This window comes from Nicotiana tabacum, chromosome 6, assembly GCF_000715075.1.
Source record: "Nicotiana tabacum cultivar K326 chromosome 6, ASM71507v2, whole genome shotgun sequence".
Lineage (NCBI taxonomy): Eukaryota > Viridiplantae > Streptophyta > Magnoliopsida > Solanales > Solanaceae > Nicotiana > Nicotiana tabacum.
In genome coordinates this window covers 186,769,916-186,784,948 of record NC_134085.1, presented here as the reverse complement: position 1 = coordinate 186,784,948, position 15,033 = coordinate 186,769,916, and the positions used below count along the sequence as shown (strand labels likewise).

Sequence of the window (15,033 nt, the reverse complement as noted above, 5' to 3'; positions counted from 1 at the left end):
ATCTCCATTGTATTTACGGAATCAGATCTCTACTAGCCGACATGTGATGCCTTCCTACGGGAATACGACCAAGTCTCCAAAAATTTAAGTTCGACCTCGTTCGAACCACGACGGGATTCTACTTCGACGACAGTTTGAAGCAACATCCCAATGGCCAAGGACATCGACGACAATATAGGTTCGACCCCGTTCGAACTACGATAGGATCCTACTTCGATGACAGTTCGAAGCAATATCTCAATGGCCAAGGCCATCGACGACAATATAGGTTCGACCTCGTTCGAACTGCGACGGGATTCTACTTCGACAACAGTTCGAAGCAACATCCCCATGGCCAAGGCCATCGACGACAATATAGGTTCGACCTCGTTCGAACTACGATGGGATCCTACTTCGACGAGAGTTCGAAGCAACATCCCAATGGCCAAGGCCATCGATGACAATACAAGTTCGACCTCGTTCAAACTACGACGGGATTTTTCTTCGACGACAGTTCGAAGAAACATCCCGATAGACAAAGGTGCCAACAATATCATGTGTATGATAAATGCAAGAAAAAATGAACCAACAAAAGTAAATTCTACATTATAGCAAAACATCATTTACATTCGCCCCTTCAAACAGGCCCAAGTACGACCCGTGCAAAAATTCCTAAACAAAAGCAAATACAAACTAAGTCTACACATCATCCCCAGCGGGATAAGCGTCTTCATACCACGAATCCGAAGCGAGGCGATTCACATCATCAGAGTTGATACCACCCCCGTCAGGTGTGAGGGGGTCGTACTCGCATGATTCACGATTTGCATGAGCTTCGGTGTGCACAGCCTGAACCTCCGCCTTAGTGGCCCTTCCCTCGGCGTGAAAGGCCTTATACACATCTAGCTGAGCCTTCACATGGACCCACAAGTCATACAGACGGCGAGGCACGACCGAATCGGCCAAGGCACGAGATGTAGAAGACTGAGAACATCGACTCCCCTCTTCCGCCCTCAGCAAGGCCATTTGCCCCTTCAATGCAGCCAACTCCGCCTCTAGCTCTTTAACATGCCCTTCGAGCCCTGCAACTTGTCGACCAGAGGCTTCCTCTCCCCAGTCAATTCCGACCTAGAAATACAGAGGGCATCTTCCAAAGACACCAATTCAGAGATAGCTGCCGCCAACTTATCGGCGCTAACGTCCAGCTTACCCTTAAGCTCCTCAATCTCCGCCACCTTATCACTCAGCTCAGTGGTCAAGTCAGCCACCTTCGCCTGTAAGCCGACATTCTCAGCCGCCACCCCTTGCTCAATTCGACCTCGTCCTCCTTCTCCTTAAGAGAGGCATCCAGTTCACTATTGCGGGCCACAGCCTTCACGAGCTCTTCGACCTGTCATCACAAAGGGTTGTACCATTAATTAAGGTCGCACGACCGACGAAGTAGTAAACAGGATATTTACCTGAGGAAACTTTAGGGCCATAACGCTGCACGAAGGCGGGCCAAGTTTGAGTTTTTGCAGCATGAGGCAACAAGCGGGCTACCCAATCCTTAATACCCGCAATGGGGCGAGACGGACGGCCCACAGCTGCAAAACGACGAGTAAGTAAACATTACAGTAAATACAGACGAGAGGGGAACATAACGAACGACGACACTTACGAGTTCCGTTCCACCGCTCCGGAAATCTAGCGGATTCAGAAATGACGTGTTCAGTCTTGATATAGAAGTACTTGTGCCAAAACTTGCGTCTCGCCCGGTCATCCGTTCCAACCACCAGCCCTTTCGTACCACGAAGCCTCAAATGCACCATGGTACTCCTAAGGAAGCCCGGTGTGAACAAGTGCAAAAGGTGGTGGATAGAAACGCTACACTCCGCCAACTCTGCGTACTTAGTCAATAGCAGAAGCACCTTGAGCGTGTATGGCGAAAGTTGCGCTGGGCAAACTTGGTAAAATCTACAGAATTCTTCCGCTAAAGGGAAGAGAAGAAGGGTGTAGCCGATCATGAACGGGTACTCGTAGAAAGCACAACACCCACGTCTGTGGACAACTATGTAGTCTCTCCCAGCTGGAACTATTTCTATATGAGCAGGAATGCCATATTTTATGCGAAGGGCATCAATATGGACCTGCTCCGTCCCAGAAAACACGGGGTTCGGGGTAGGAGGTGGATCTTTAAGGAAGTCACTCCGGGATAAAAGATGCCTAGGTAGCAGCTCGTCCACCCTAGGAGGGCTATCATTCTCCTCTACCACCGTATCCCTGCTGTCAGAGGGACGCCCCGCTGATGATGGGGTGGTTTCAGGAACCTCCTCGCGAGAACGACGAGACCTCGGCATAATATCGATTGAAGTACAACGCAGGGGGAGGAAAGAAGAAGTTTCAGGCGATGAATGAAAGCAGAACGGAAGGATAAGGAAGCCAGAAAGAGAGAATGAAAAAGGTCTTCAAGAGAGGAATGGCTAAAGTTTTTCAAAAACTCAAATCTTTCACCTATTTATAGGATCAGGAGGCGCCAGAATCGAGGCGACAGGCCTCAAAGCAGCGCAATAATCGAAGCATCAAGCCGTTAGTCCCCGCCTCGAAAACCTGCGCAATTATGACGCACGTAAAGCTGAAATCATTTCCTGGAGGAGTGTACCACACGATATTTTTTTTCTGAACATGATGACCAGCTCCCATCGGCCACGTCATAATGTTCCCATAGGTCAAATTTCTCCAAAAGATTGCACGAAGTCGCTTATCGAGGACGCATCCGACCGCGACCCCGACAAGCGGAGGGACTAACTGTATGGGTCCAAATTTGACCGACCTTAACCTTTTGATGAGTGCGACTAACGACCGAGTACTGACGAATCGGCGTCCCCAGGGAGACGACCTCAAGGCAAAAATAGAAGTTGTACGACCCTTGTAAGAATGTAAGCCCATTAGGGGACATTAAAAATATTCCGCCGAATATTCTTTATATTGTATTTCTTACATTTCGGAAGGGTTTCCTCCCTAGTATATAAGGGGGGAAAGAAGGACCTTGTAAAGGGTAGTGAATATTCCGGGAAACTTGTGAATTTTGAATAAAAAGAAAACTTGCTGCTCTCTTCTCTTTACTCATTACCATTCTAGAGATTATTATATTCAGCTTCGATTTACCCTCTCGTCCCAACCTATTCAAAGGGTCGTTAGACTGCCACTTACTAAGCGTTGGTTTTATCCTCGGCCTAGCAACCAATCATAGGTGTAAAAATGCGCAGCCCAATGCACTAAGCTCCCCCCTATGCGCGAAGTCTGGGGAAGGGCCGGACCACTGGTGTAAGAGAAAGAATGACAAAAGGGATTGGGAGCTAATCACAATAATGAGTCTGTCATCCTACTACTACTACAACAACCCAGTGAAATCCCACAAGTGGAGTTTGGGGTCTGGAGAGGATAGTATTTACGTAGATCTTACCCCTACTCCTCCGAAGTAGAGAGACTGTTTCCGATAGACCCTCGGCAACAACGGGAAGAAATTGAACATTGTAAAATATGGACCATAGTTTAACTGAACTACCGTTAATTTAAACAGAACCAACATATAAGGACCCTAAGTTAGAGCCAACTATACATAGAGATGAAGCCTATCCAATTAGAGACCCACAACTTAGAGCCAAATATAATAAATAGCCTGACCAACATAAACAGTGCATCTAACAGCAGGAGAACTCTACATTCACCACATTCTAAACACTAGGTCCGCGCTCTCTTGTTGCTGCAAGGCGGACATCTGTATTGCTTAATGAACTCTGCCCTGGCGGGGGTGATCTTCACACACTTGCCATGGAACCACATTTCACAAATGTCGCAACATATCCAAAATTCATCCTCTGCATATTTCTCCCCACATGCCCCGCATAGTGTCTCACCTTGCTCGTCTTCGGCCTCCTTCTCATCCAATCCCTCTTCCTCTTCTTCTTCTCCTTCTACATCATATTTTTGTAGCAACTTTGTAAACTTTCCTTGAGACTCTCTGGCCTTCTGTTTTTTACAACCGGAAAAGAAATCGACGATAGCTTAAAAAGACGTTGACATCATGTGGCAATACAATCAAAAGATCACACACTATAAAAGCCCAGAAACCAGAAAATCATAACTTAAAGTTCCATATCCAGATGCTTAGTCAAGGTCTGCCACAAGAACCATAAGCTCGATATTCAGATGCTTGCAAACAGAGAGAAGATTAACATCAAAAGTAAACAAAGTAATCCAACACATACAAAAGTTATCACATAAGATAAAAGATCATGCTAAAGCTGACATGCAAATAAAGCATACTTGGAGAACATAATCCTTTACCTTTTTGGAGTTTGACTTGGATTTGTTGCTTCTATGGTTAGAGACTGTAGATTTTTCTTTTTGTTGCTTCTTTGTAGCACCAGTCACTACTTCATATACAGTAGGCAGATCATTTATCATGTTGAAGAGCCTCTTCCTGGAAAATAGAAGGCAACTAATGAGTATGGAAAGCAACATAGTAAACTTCATGAGACGTGAAAGCACAATGAGTGCTGTCGCTGTTGAGTCACAGTTGACACAATTTGATCTGGTATGATTCTCTAGCAAAAGACACAAATCTCTGGTAGGTTAATAGAAATATGAATGTACTTATCCTCTACGCACAAAGTAATGTGAAGAAATCTAGAACACAGGCTTCCTATTAACATCACATTCAGTATGAAGGATTCCACATACAACAAACACCAAAATGCAGAAATGAATTCAAGTTGAACCAAGAAATTCCATATTCCTCAATTTGAGTTGCTTTTCAAAGAACATAACTGACATTGCATACTGTTTGCTGTTAGTTGGTTGACTCGGCTAAGTGCAAGTATGCTTGACAAGCATGTATCTGTAGATCAAACAAATTAAAGCACCAAGAGGTCAACTGATTAACACTCATTTGGGAGCAAACTATACAGAAAATAAACCAAGCTAGATGGACCGTATTAACTTGTTAAGAACCAAACCTACTAACCCAGGGTGTGGACCAGAAGTGGGAGGAGAACCATGGTCTCAGGTTCCAATCCCAACGGAGAAAAACAAAGCTAGGTTAATTCTTTCCATCTGCCTAAGCCTTGGTGGCATAGTTACCCAGTACTTGTACTGGTGGGAGGTAGCAGGTTTCCGTATAGAATAGTCGAGGTGCGCGCAAGCTAGCCTAGACACCACCGTCATGGCGTCATCATAAAAAATAAAAATAAAAAGAACCACGCCTATTGTTAGAGTTTTATCAGCTCATTTCTACAGGTGCAAGATAATACACTATGCGTTCAAGTCAATAATCAACAAGTTTTTTGCATTTTTCACACCTCTATGCCTATTTTTTGCACTTCGCATCCTGTCCTTCCTTTCTTTCCAGTTTTCCTACTTAACCTCTTCATCTTCTTAGAAAATCACTGAAATAACAAGTTTCGATTCAAATGTTAACATTTTATAGGGAGTAAAAGGATATATTACCTTATATAACTAATTAACGACATCAAGATCTTGAACATCCTCCATTCTTTTGGCTTAAGCTTTTAGATGTACAGTTAGGGATTTGGGCAGGAAATTCATTTCATAGGGCAGCATTCCCAATTTAGGTCAGTAAAGTGTTTGGATTCGGACCAAAAGATACTTTCAATGATCTTTCCCGAAAGTAAAGTGACAAAGGAGCAAATATAAATAAATAAAGGACAGAAACCAAAGAGAAAAATGTTGCATGCATCAGCGGTGCAAAATGCAAAGAACTGATAGTAACCAAGGTTTCTACTTTTAGCTTCTCTTGCTAGTAATAATGACAGGCATCGCTAGCTCAATACCAAAAGCATCTAAACTAAATGACCAACCTAAAAACTATTAATCAGATGCATCACTTCTGCTTTTAACAGAAAACATGTTTTGTTTGAGAAAAGCCACACGAAAGGCAAAACATTAATGCACTGAGAAGCAGAATCAACACAAAATGCTGATACAAAGAAAATGTCAATGAGCTACTTGAGCAGGCAAGAATCGCCAAACATAAAAAATTGCTTTTACAAGCATAGAATAGCTGGAAAAAAGAAATTGACTGAGAAGAAGTACCTGTCGGACTTATCAAATCCAAATCTAGCAGCATAAAAGAAGGCAACAGAAAGCAACCAAGCGTCACTGTGGACGGCAACTAAGGAAAGCCATTCCTTTTCTTGCATCCCATCTCTAGCAAAGTTAATACCAAGAACAGGCTCTGGAAGCTCTGGTGGTACTTCTTCAGCAGGCAGATTAACCTCCCATTGCTCGTTTGGGAGTCCAAACAAGCACAAGTTCTCCTTTTCTGCATAAGAAACAGTAGACATATTTGATCATGAACAAGAAGCAATAGGAGTATTGTGTCACAAGGAACTCGAGATACGACTGACTAAACATATTGACTGTAACAAAACTCATAGGAGGGCAGGGGAGTTGCGGTGACGAGGCAGCTTATAACCAACAACAACAATAACATACCCAGTATTATCCCACACCGTGGGGTCTGGCCGTCTGGGGAGGGTAGTGTGTACGTAGACCTTACCCCTACCTTGTGAGGATAGAGAGACATCTTATAACCATAAACAAAATCTCAAATTGGAAAGTCCTAAATGTTATAACCCTGATCAGCCACCCTAAATAACACTTCCAAATGAAGAGCAAGGACTCATGATTAGAAGTGTTTCGTTTAAGCTAAACACACTGCAACTTTGATTCTACTTCTGTTTCAAGGAGGGTTAAAGATTTCCTAATAATGCGTCGACATGAGAACATGCATACGTGGATCTACATTATCATGAGGGAAATTTATGGAAATTTTTATGTACCAGTAATTAACAATATACGAGAAGTTCTGAATTTTGCCTCCCCAAAAATAGAGATTTGGCGGCATAATCAAAGTTGAAGTGCAAATTTTGTATCTGATTTAAGTGAGCAACTATGTGATTATGCAAAGACAACATCAGCAACAACCCAGTAAAATCCCACAAGTGGAGTCCGGGGAACGTAGAGTGTACGCAGACCTTACCTCTACCCCAAGGGAGTAGAGAGGCTGTTTTTCGATAGACCCTCAGCTCAAGCAAACGAATATGTGATTATGCAAAGAATCTAGGCAAATTAATGAAAAAGAGAAAATACAGAAACAAGCAATGTTGACCACATGATTTTCCTCTCCTAAGAGAAAGGTTGTACCAAACATGAAGAAAATCTTGTGAAACACTAAAGAAACAGTGTTTTTTTGGGTACAGGTACATAAAACAACAATCCAGTAAAATTATACAAGTGTAGTCAGGGATGGTAGCGAGTACGGACCTTACCCCTACCCGGAGGAGTAGGGAAGGGTGTTTCCGTAGGGTTACATAAAACATGAATCTCAAAATTTATATAGTTATAGTTTAAACAGAGAATATTCTGTTTTAATTTCTTTAGTGAAATTTAATATATTTTGAAATACAAGGATAAACAATCATTCTTATTGCATACATAATCAGCAATGTGGAATGATGCTGTTAATATAAAACTGAAATAAAAAGGACTTACCAGGATCACACTGCTTAAAAAATTCTTCCACTTCTGAATAACGAAACAAATAAATCAATTACATAAATCAGCAAAAATAAACATACTGACAAAATTGAAAATTAATATTAAACGAAAGAAGAAGAAAAGGAGAGGAAATTAAACCAGTGGTGAGAGCCTTAATAAGAGCAGCACGTCGGCCCTTGAAATCCTGAAACGCATCTTTCACACTGAGGGTATTTTTCTGTTCTCCTCCTAATTTTCCGCCTTCTTCCATTACTAATGCAGTTTTTTTTTACAGCGGCGGCAAACACGAGAAGAAAGAAGTTAAAGTCAAGGAGTTTTGACTGGGTACGAGATTGTCAAGTTTAAGTAGGGCCCATGGATTATCGCAATAAATTTTGGGATTAAATTAATCTTGTATTTAGTTAATTGGAGGTATTAGCTAACATTAATATTATTTCTATATCAAGATTTTAGATAGAATTAGTATTAGTAATCGCTCTATGCGTGTACATAAACCATATCAAATTATGATTTGATTTATTTAAATTATGTGCAAATAACTTTAAAATTAAACCTTCTATATAAAAATTATAAATAACTATTATAATATAAAAATTAATATTATTTCTATATCGAAATCTTAGATAGAATTATCATATTGGGATATCTTGGTTTTGGACTTGGTGTTGACTGTTGAGTCTACATAGATCTGATGGATCCATAATTTAAAGTTTATGAGTAGTAATGCATGGCTTATGATGAAGGGAATCTAATATGATGCAGGAAATCTAATATCTGATATAAGAACTAATAATACAGGAATTAGTAAAAAAGATTCTTCAATATTTAGTTAGATATATTACATTTTAGTATGCAGTATGTACTTTAAGATATGTTTACTTTTATACAAAATAAGAATTTTTTAAAAATCATTATGAAGTAATTTTGTTTTTAACATTTCTCAATCCATGTATTACTAATATCATCGAATTTTGTTTTTGCGTCCTATCCCGCATAAAATAGTACGTAAAAGTTCAAATAACTTATGCAAAAAAAAAACAATTAATTAATAATGATTTTTATTTGGAGATTAAAAATCTACTCAAATTCCAATTACAGACTGTATAAACTAATGCTGATTTTTATGTGAAAATTATATTTTCTATAACCCCAACCAAACGACGCCTAACAATATATACGTAATATTCTTAACCATCTGGTCAAGGGCAGTAACTATTCATAATTACTCTAATTTGAGTATCTAAAAATTAAAATAAATGATATTAGACCCTCAATAAATATAATTTAAAGCCAAAGTTTAACCACTTTGAGTTTGTGTCCTTACTCCTTTAAACACCCACTCAAATTGGACTCCAAACTACGGGCGGCTCAGTAAAAATTGTGGTTTAAAATCAAACCTTACTAAGAGACGGTAAATATATTCAATAAAATTCATTTTATATTTGAAGTGAGAGTGAGAGAAAACATAAGAAAGAATGAAAAAGAATGTGCATTTCAAACTATTTTGTTGTTTGACAGAATAGATAAATAGTATGAAGAAGGGAAAAAAAGAGAAGTGACTCCATAAAGTATAAGAATTAAAAAGAACTGAATATGGCAAGCTTAAGTGATCAACGAGAAAGGATATATCTAAGTGATTAAATGAGAAAATGAATTAGGTTGAAAGTACTGATCGTATGATCGATACATGATATAAACTATCTCATTTTTTATTCCATTCTATTTTTGGAAGAAAAGAAAAAAGAGTAATCTCATTCTTTATTCTATTCTATTTCTGAAAAAAAAAAAAAAGAGTAACTCAACTTATCAGCTAGAGTTGGTGGTGAGGCAAGCTAGCATAACGTACGCTGGAACGCGGGAATTCGAGGTCTCATGAACTACTACTAAAAATCAACTTTGTTTTTTTTTTTTTGTGAATAAATGATATCCGGTCAGGCGTTTGGCCGGACCTGCCGGCCCGACCAACAGATTAGACTAGTAGATTATATATACAAACTTTGGTAAAAAAAATTCCAAGACAGTATAAGTAAAACAAGATTGGTAGCATATAACCTAGTGACAGCTCTAACAGGATCTGCCTATCTGGCCGTACAAAACCAGCCACTATTAACTAAATAAGACTATACAGTAAAAAGAAAACAATTATGCCAGGTTATGGCCAACTATATAATGCTTAGCAATTATGTACAGTACTACATACTAACAAAGCCAAGGATGACTTCCCACTTTTAATAGCAAACATTTCATCAAAAAGAAGATAAACATGGATTGTTTATGTGACCTTTCTTCTCTTTGTCCCTACCAGAGGACTGAGGGATATGGTTGCTGATAGTAGATTGCTTCACTGTTCGAGCCAGAGCTCTCGGCTTGTGATGCCAGAGCAAGCCGTTGTGGAGAAGCAGCTTGCCTTATAGCTCTCGGATTGATGAGCATCAGGCTCCAACTGTTTTGTGTTGATCAGCTGCAGCTCATCAGATACCGGAACGTCTTGACTATTTATCCAATCAGGGGATTTAGCCTCTCGGAGCTTCTTCATATTGACAAAGCGTCCACCGGGTCCCCTAGCCATATTCAATGCATGACGATGTCGGGACTCATGGAGATATGGCTGAAATGAATTTGTCAGAAAAAAATAAGATGATTTAAGCACACAAAGGCGGATGCAATGTAGATATGTGTGCGTGTGAATTGAAAAATAACCAATTTTTCAAAAATATGAAATCTCAACCTATAATTGCAAAAAATGCATAAGGGTTTATTGGCTGGAACATTAACTGTTACGCGACGCCTTCCTAAGATTCCTTGGAAGGGCGACGTAAGGTTAAGCAACCGATGTCAGTGCAGTTACTGTCCGCCAAGTGAGGGCTAGACTAGATTGTCAGTGCCGTACGAGAAAACCAATGTCAAGAGCAATTGAGAGAACATAAATGAGAATTGAGAATGAAAGAAAGCTTGATTGCATTAATGAAATCTATTACAAAAAGCAACGCGGCGTCGAGGGGGAGAGACACCAGTACAGAGAATTGTTTGCTTGCTAGAAAGTTTGCTTGCTTAATCCCCCCTAATAATGCTTACAAAAATAATCCAAAGCTATAAGACTAGACTTGACTAAGTTAAAGAAACATAATGGAAGTACATGAAATAAAACTACTCTATATTTACAATGAAAAGGACTTAGTTTTCTATAAGGCAGAAATAGGTCTGTTGTCAGCAACAACGTCTTTGGCATCACGGTCGGCGCACGCGACGTTGTCTGCGCGTGTGGCGCTGTTGGCATCTACCTGCGGCTGGGCGCTGGCGAGGGATATTAGTGGGGCGACAGAGGCACATGCGCGCTTGTCACTTGGCGCGGCCAAGACCACGGGGCGTCCGTGGCGCTAGGCATTGGGAGGCTTGCTAGAACGCCACGGGGCGCGCCCAAGGGGTCATGGGGCATGGCCGGAAAGCTGCCCATAACATTCTCCCCCACCTGAGTTGGCGACGTACTCGACTCCTTACTTGCAATATAATCTTCAATTAGGCTCTTGTAGGATTTGAGGTTTGTTCCCCTCTCCCAAGTATTCTCCTCTGCATCACAGCCTTGCCATTTCACCAAAAACTCTTGGTGATCTTTCCTTGAGGCATGAATCACTCTATCATCAAGGATAGCTTCAACACGCCTTTTCCCGGTTGAATTGGGACCTCGAATACTATGTATTATGAGCTGGCTCCGTAAAGGATTCTCCGTGTCTTCCTGAAAAGGTTTCAAGAGGCTAACATGGAAGACAGGATGAATTTTCCACCAAGCTAGGGTATCCACCCGGTATGACACTTTCCCAATGCGCCTTTCAATGGACAAGGGTCCAATATATTTTTGCAATAGGCGAAGGTCATGGACCCTGCAAATAAGTACCGTTTTGGAATTTTGACCATCACTTTGTCTCCTACTTGGTATTCAACAAAGCGACGATTCTGATCAGCATGCCTCTTCATCTGCTTTTGAGCTTTGACAAGATAGCTCTGCACTATCTCCAAATTTCGCTTCCACTCTTTTGAGAAGCTAGCAGCTCGAGGAGATTTAGACATATTTGGTGCATTCACAGTGTGTGGGAGTAGCGGTTGCTATCCGGTGACAATTTCAAAAGCGCTTCTGTTTGTACTGTAGCTCTTTTATGAATTGAAACATAGTTGAGCAGCATCTAGAAACTTCACCTAATTCTTTTGCGATCCGGTTACAAAGTGGCGGAGATATTCCTCCAACATACCATTGAACCGCTCCGTCTGGCCATCAGATTGCGGATGAAAACTTGAGTTGTGACTCAATTTTGACCCAAGGCACTTAAAGAGCTAGGTCCAAAAGTTGCTAGTGAAGCGTGAGTCGCGATCACTAACAATGTCTTTGGGCAGACCCCAATATTTGACGACATGAGAGAAGAAGAGTCGAGCTGTATCTTCTGCTGATATATATTGTGGGGCTGCAATAAAAGTAGCATACTTGGAAAACCGATCCACCACAACCAAGATAGTTATGAAATCTCCGACCTTGGGCAATTCGGTGATGAAATCCAGGGAAACGCTTTCCCAAGGTCTTTTTGGGACAGCTAGCGATTCCAAGAGTCCCGTTTGTGTCAAGCGGTTTGACTTGTCCTTCTGGCATACTAGACAAGTCTTCACATACTGAGCGACATCATCAGCCATTTAAGGCCAATAATATGCACGGCAAAGTAACACCATGGTGCGTTCTTCATCGGGATGGCCGGCCCACAAAGTATCATGGCATTCTGCCAGAAGAGTCCTTCGCAGATCTCCTCCTTTAGGAACATAAAGTCGGTTCCCTTTCACTTTCAGGAAACCATCTTCCATGTAGAACTGGCGAGTCTTGCCCTGTCCTACCAAATCAACCAAATATTGTGCAGTAGGATCTTTGATGAGTAGATCCTGTATCTGGTCCTTGATGGATATGGCTACTTCGCTCCCCCTTAGGGTGGCGAGTAAGCACACCGATGCTAGGTCAGCTCTCCGACTGAGCACATCAACAACATGATTGGTCTTCCCACTTCAGTACTCCAGGTTGAAGTGGAATTCAGCTAGAAGTTCCTGCCACTTGGCTTGTCGACAATTCAGCTTCAGCTGAGTCATGAAATGGCTAACAGTTGTATTGTCTGTCTTGACCACGAATGGGGTCCCCAACAGATAGTGCCTCCAAAGGCGCAAGCAGTGGACGAAAACCAATAATTCTTTCTCATGGGCGGCATAGTGCCGCTCTGCATCCTTCAGCTTCCGACTCTCGTACGCTATAGGATGCCCTTCTTGTAGCAAGACACCGCCGAGGGCATAGTCGGATGCATTCGTTTGTACCTCGAATGGCTTGGCCAAATCAGGGAGGGCCAAGATAGGGCTACAAGACATAACCGTTTTTAATGCGTTGAAGGCCTCCGCTCGCCTCGCTCTCCAATCCCAGGGTGTGACCTTCTTGAGCAGTTCTGTCAAGGGCACCGCAATGAGGGAGTAGTTTTTCACAAATCGCCGGTAGAAGTTGCATAGGCTAAGGAACGCCCTCAAGGCATGTACATCCTTGTCGCACCTCCTTTTTCCGCGCCCGAGAGGGTGCAAGGGAGTTTTTCCAATTAAAGGACAATCGAGACGGGATTGGTTTATTTATTTCAGAGTCGCCACTTGGGAGATTTAGGGTGTCCCAAGTCACCAATTTTAATCCCGAATCGAGGAAAAGAATGACTCCATATTACAGTCTGTGTACCAGAAATCCGGATAAGGAATTCTGTTAACCCGGGAGAAGGTGTTAGGCATTCCCGAGTTCCGTGGTTCTAGCACGGTCGCTCAACTGTTATATTCGGCTTGATTATCTGATTTTATACAAATATGAACTTATGTGCAAATTTTATCTTTTAACCGCTTTATTATTATTGTTTTTAAAAGAAATATGAACATCGCTTAAAACGTCTTTGGACTGCGTTACATGAAATGCACCCACAATCCGGAACACGTTTTATTTGATGTTTTGGGATTTGGATTCGGGTCGCATGAAATGCACACCCAGGCTTAAGAAAGTAAAATATTAAACACGCGCCTAAAGAGACTATCACGTTATTATTTTGGGGAAGACCGTGAAATTCGCTAAACGGTCCTTCCGAATTCTAATTAAACCATACATTTTGTGAGGGCCCCGCAATCTATACGTTTTATTTGGCGAGGCTCGTCTCATTTTTATTTTTAAAGGATAAACCTACAATGACTATATTTTCTATTAAGTTCGTCTCTAAAATAAAAGAAAATCTCTTAATTATTTACATGCTGAAAAACGTAACTTATTAGTTATTAGTTTACGGCTAATGCGAATGGAAAATTGCGATCGAGTTTGTACAAAGAAAAACTGCTTTCATTTTATATTCTGTTATTCAATAATACTAGAACATGAGATTGACCATAATATCAAAACAGATTAATTATTCTCCGTAATTTAAACTAACATTATTAGATGAAGAAAGTATACATATGCAACCTCATTATTCATTAATCATTCAACTACATCTTTATACGAAGAAAGAAAAATTATATCCAACCACAAATCTAAACAGGAGGAATTCAACAGGAACAAAGCCTGATTAATATTTCATTTTTTGCTTCAAGCCGAGATTGTACAAATGTGTACCTGGAAACAGCAGTACAAGAACAAAAGAAGGAGAAGTCAACAGCAGTAATAACACAGCAACAGCAGATTCAGCAACATCGCAAACCAGTACAGTAGGAATAGCAGAAAACCCAGGAGACTATAAACGACTCCAAGTATAGTGAAGAAGTAAAAGGTAGGAAGGTTCTGACTATTTCAGATCTTAAGCGAGGCAATGAAGCAGTAACTATTCTTTTTCAACTTCAAAACTCTCCAAAATGAATTCTGCCCCTGTATATTCAGTGTATCCAGAATGTATATCGGGTGTATACTTCTCACTCCGCCCCCTCTTTTTTTCTTCTCTCTATCTAGTTTTTCCTCTCTTTTTTTCCACCCTTCTTCCTAAATTTTCTCTTCTATTTATAGCAAAATTTTCGAAATTTTCAAATTTGTTTTTTATTATTTTATTATTTTTTTAATTAAAAGAAATCCCACTTACAAATTGCTTTTATTTTTTTAGAAAAAGAAATCCCACCTTTATTTACTTTTATTTTTAAAATTCCAACTTTAATTACTTTATCTTATTTAAAATCCCACTTTTTATTTTTTTAAAAGAGAATCTCACTTTATTTAACTTTTCTTTAAAAAATAAACCACTATCTTTTCTTTTTCTTTTAAAAATGCTACTTTCAATTACTTTAAATTTTTTAAATTTTCAGATATCTTTATATTTATTTTTTAATTCCAACCTTCTTTTACTTTTAAATTTTTTAAAACTTTTTACTTTTTTTTTTAAATTTTCTACATTCTTTTACATTTTTTTATTTTTTTATTTTTTATTTTTTTAAAATCATTTCCGAAATTACTATATATATATATATATA

At 40.2% G+C, this 15,033-nt stretch overlaps 1 protein-coding gene across 1 annotated transcript; it reads right to left on the bottom strand.

Moving 5' to 3' along the window:
• Positions 1 to 3,482: 3,482 nt before the first annotated feature.
• LOC107796394 (PHD finger protein ALFIN-LIKE 4-like) lies at positions 3,483 to 7,847 on the bottom strand. Its single transcript, XM_016619150.2, has 5 exons — positions 7,681 to 7,847; positions 7,537 to 7,569; positions 6,076 to 6,304; positions 4,309 to 4,444; positions 3,483 to 3,990 (listed from the first exon to the last, which is right to left on the bottom strand). The coding sequence occupies exons 1-5, from the start codon at positions 7,790 to 7,792 to the stop codon at positions 3,703 to 3,705; spliced, it is 798 nt and encodes a 265-aa protein (XP_016474636.1). The 5' UTR covers positions 7,793 to 7,847; the 3' UTR covers positions 3,483 to 3,702.
• Positions 7,848 to 15,033: the final 7,186 nt, after the last annotated feature.

Excerpts from the sequence above, each read along its gene's own strand:
- LOC107796394 (XM_016619150.2), bottom strand. The coding sequence starts at position 7,792 with ATGGAAGAAGGCGGAAAATTAGGAGGAGAACAGAAAAATACCCTCAGT. Across the intron at positions 7,570-7,680 it reads TATTAAGGCTCTCACCACTG|AAGTGGAAGAATTTTTTAAG; the intron begins GTTTAATTTCCT and ends TTCGTTATTCAG. Across the intron at positions 4,445-6,075 it reads GGATTTGATAAGTCCGACAG|GAAGAGGCTCTTCAACATGA; the intron begins GTACTTCTTCTC and ends TCTATTTTCCAG.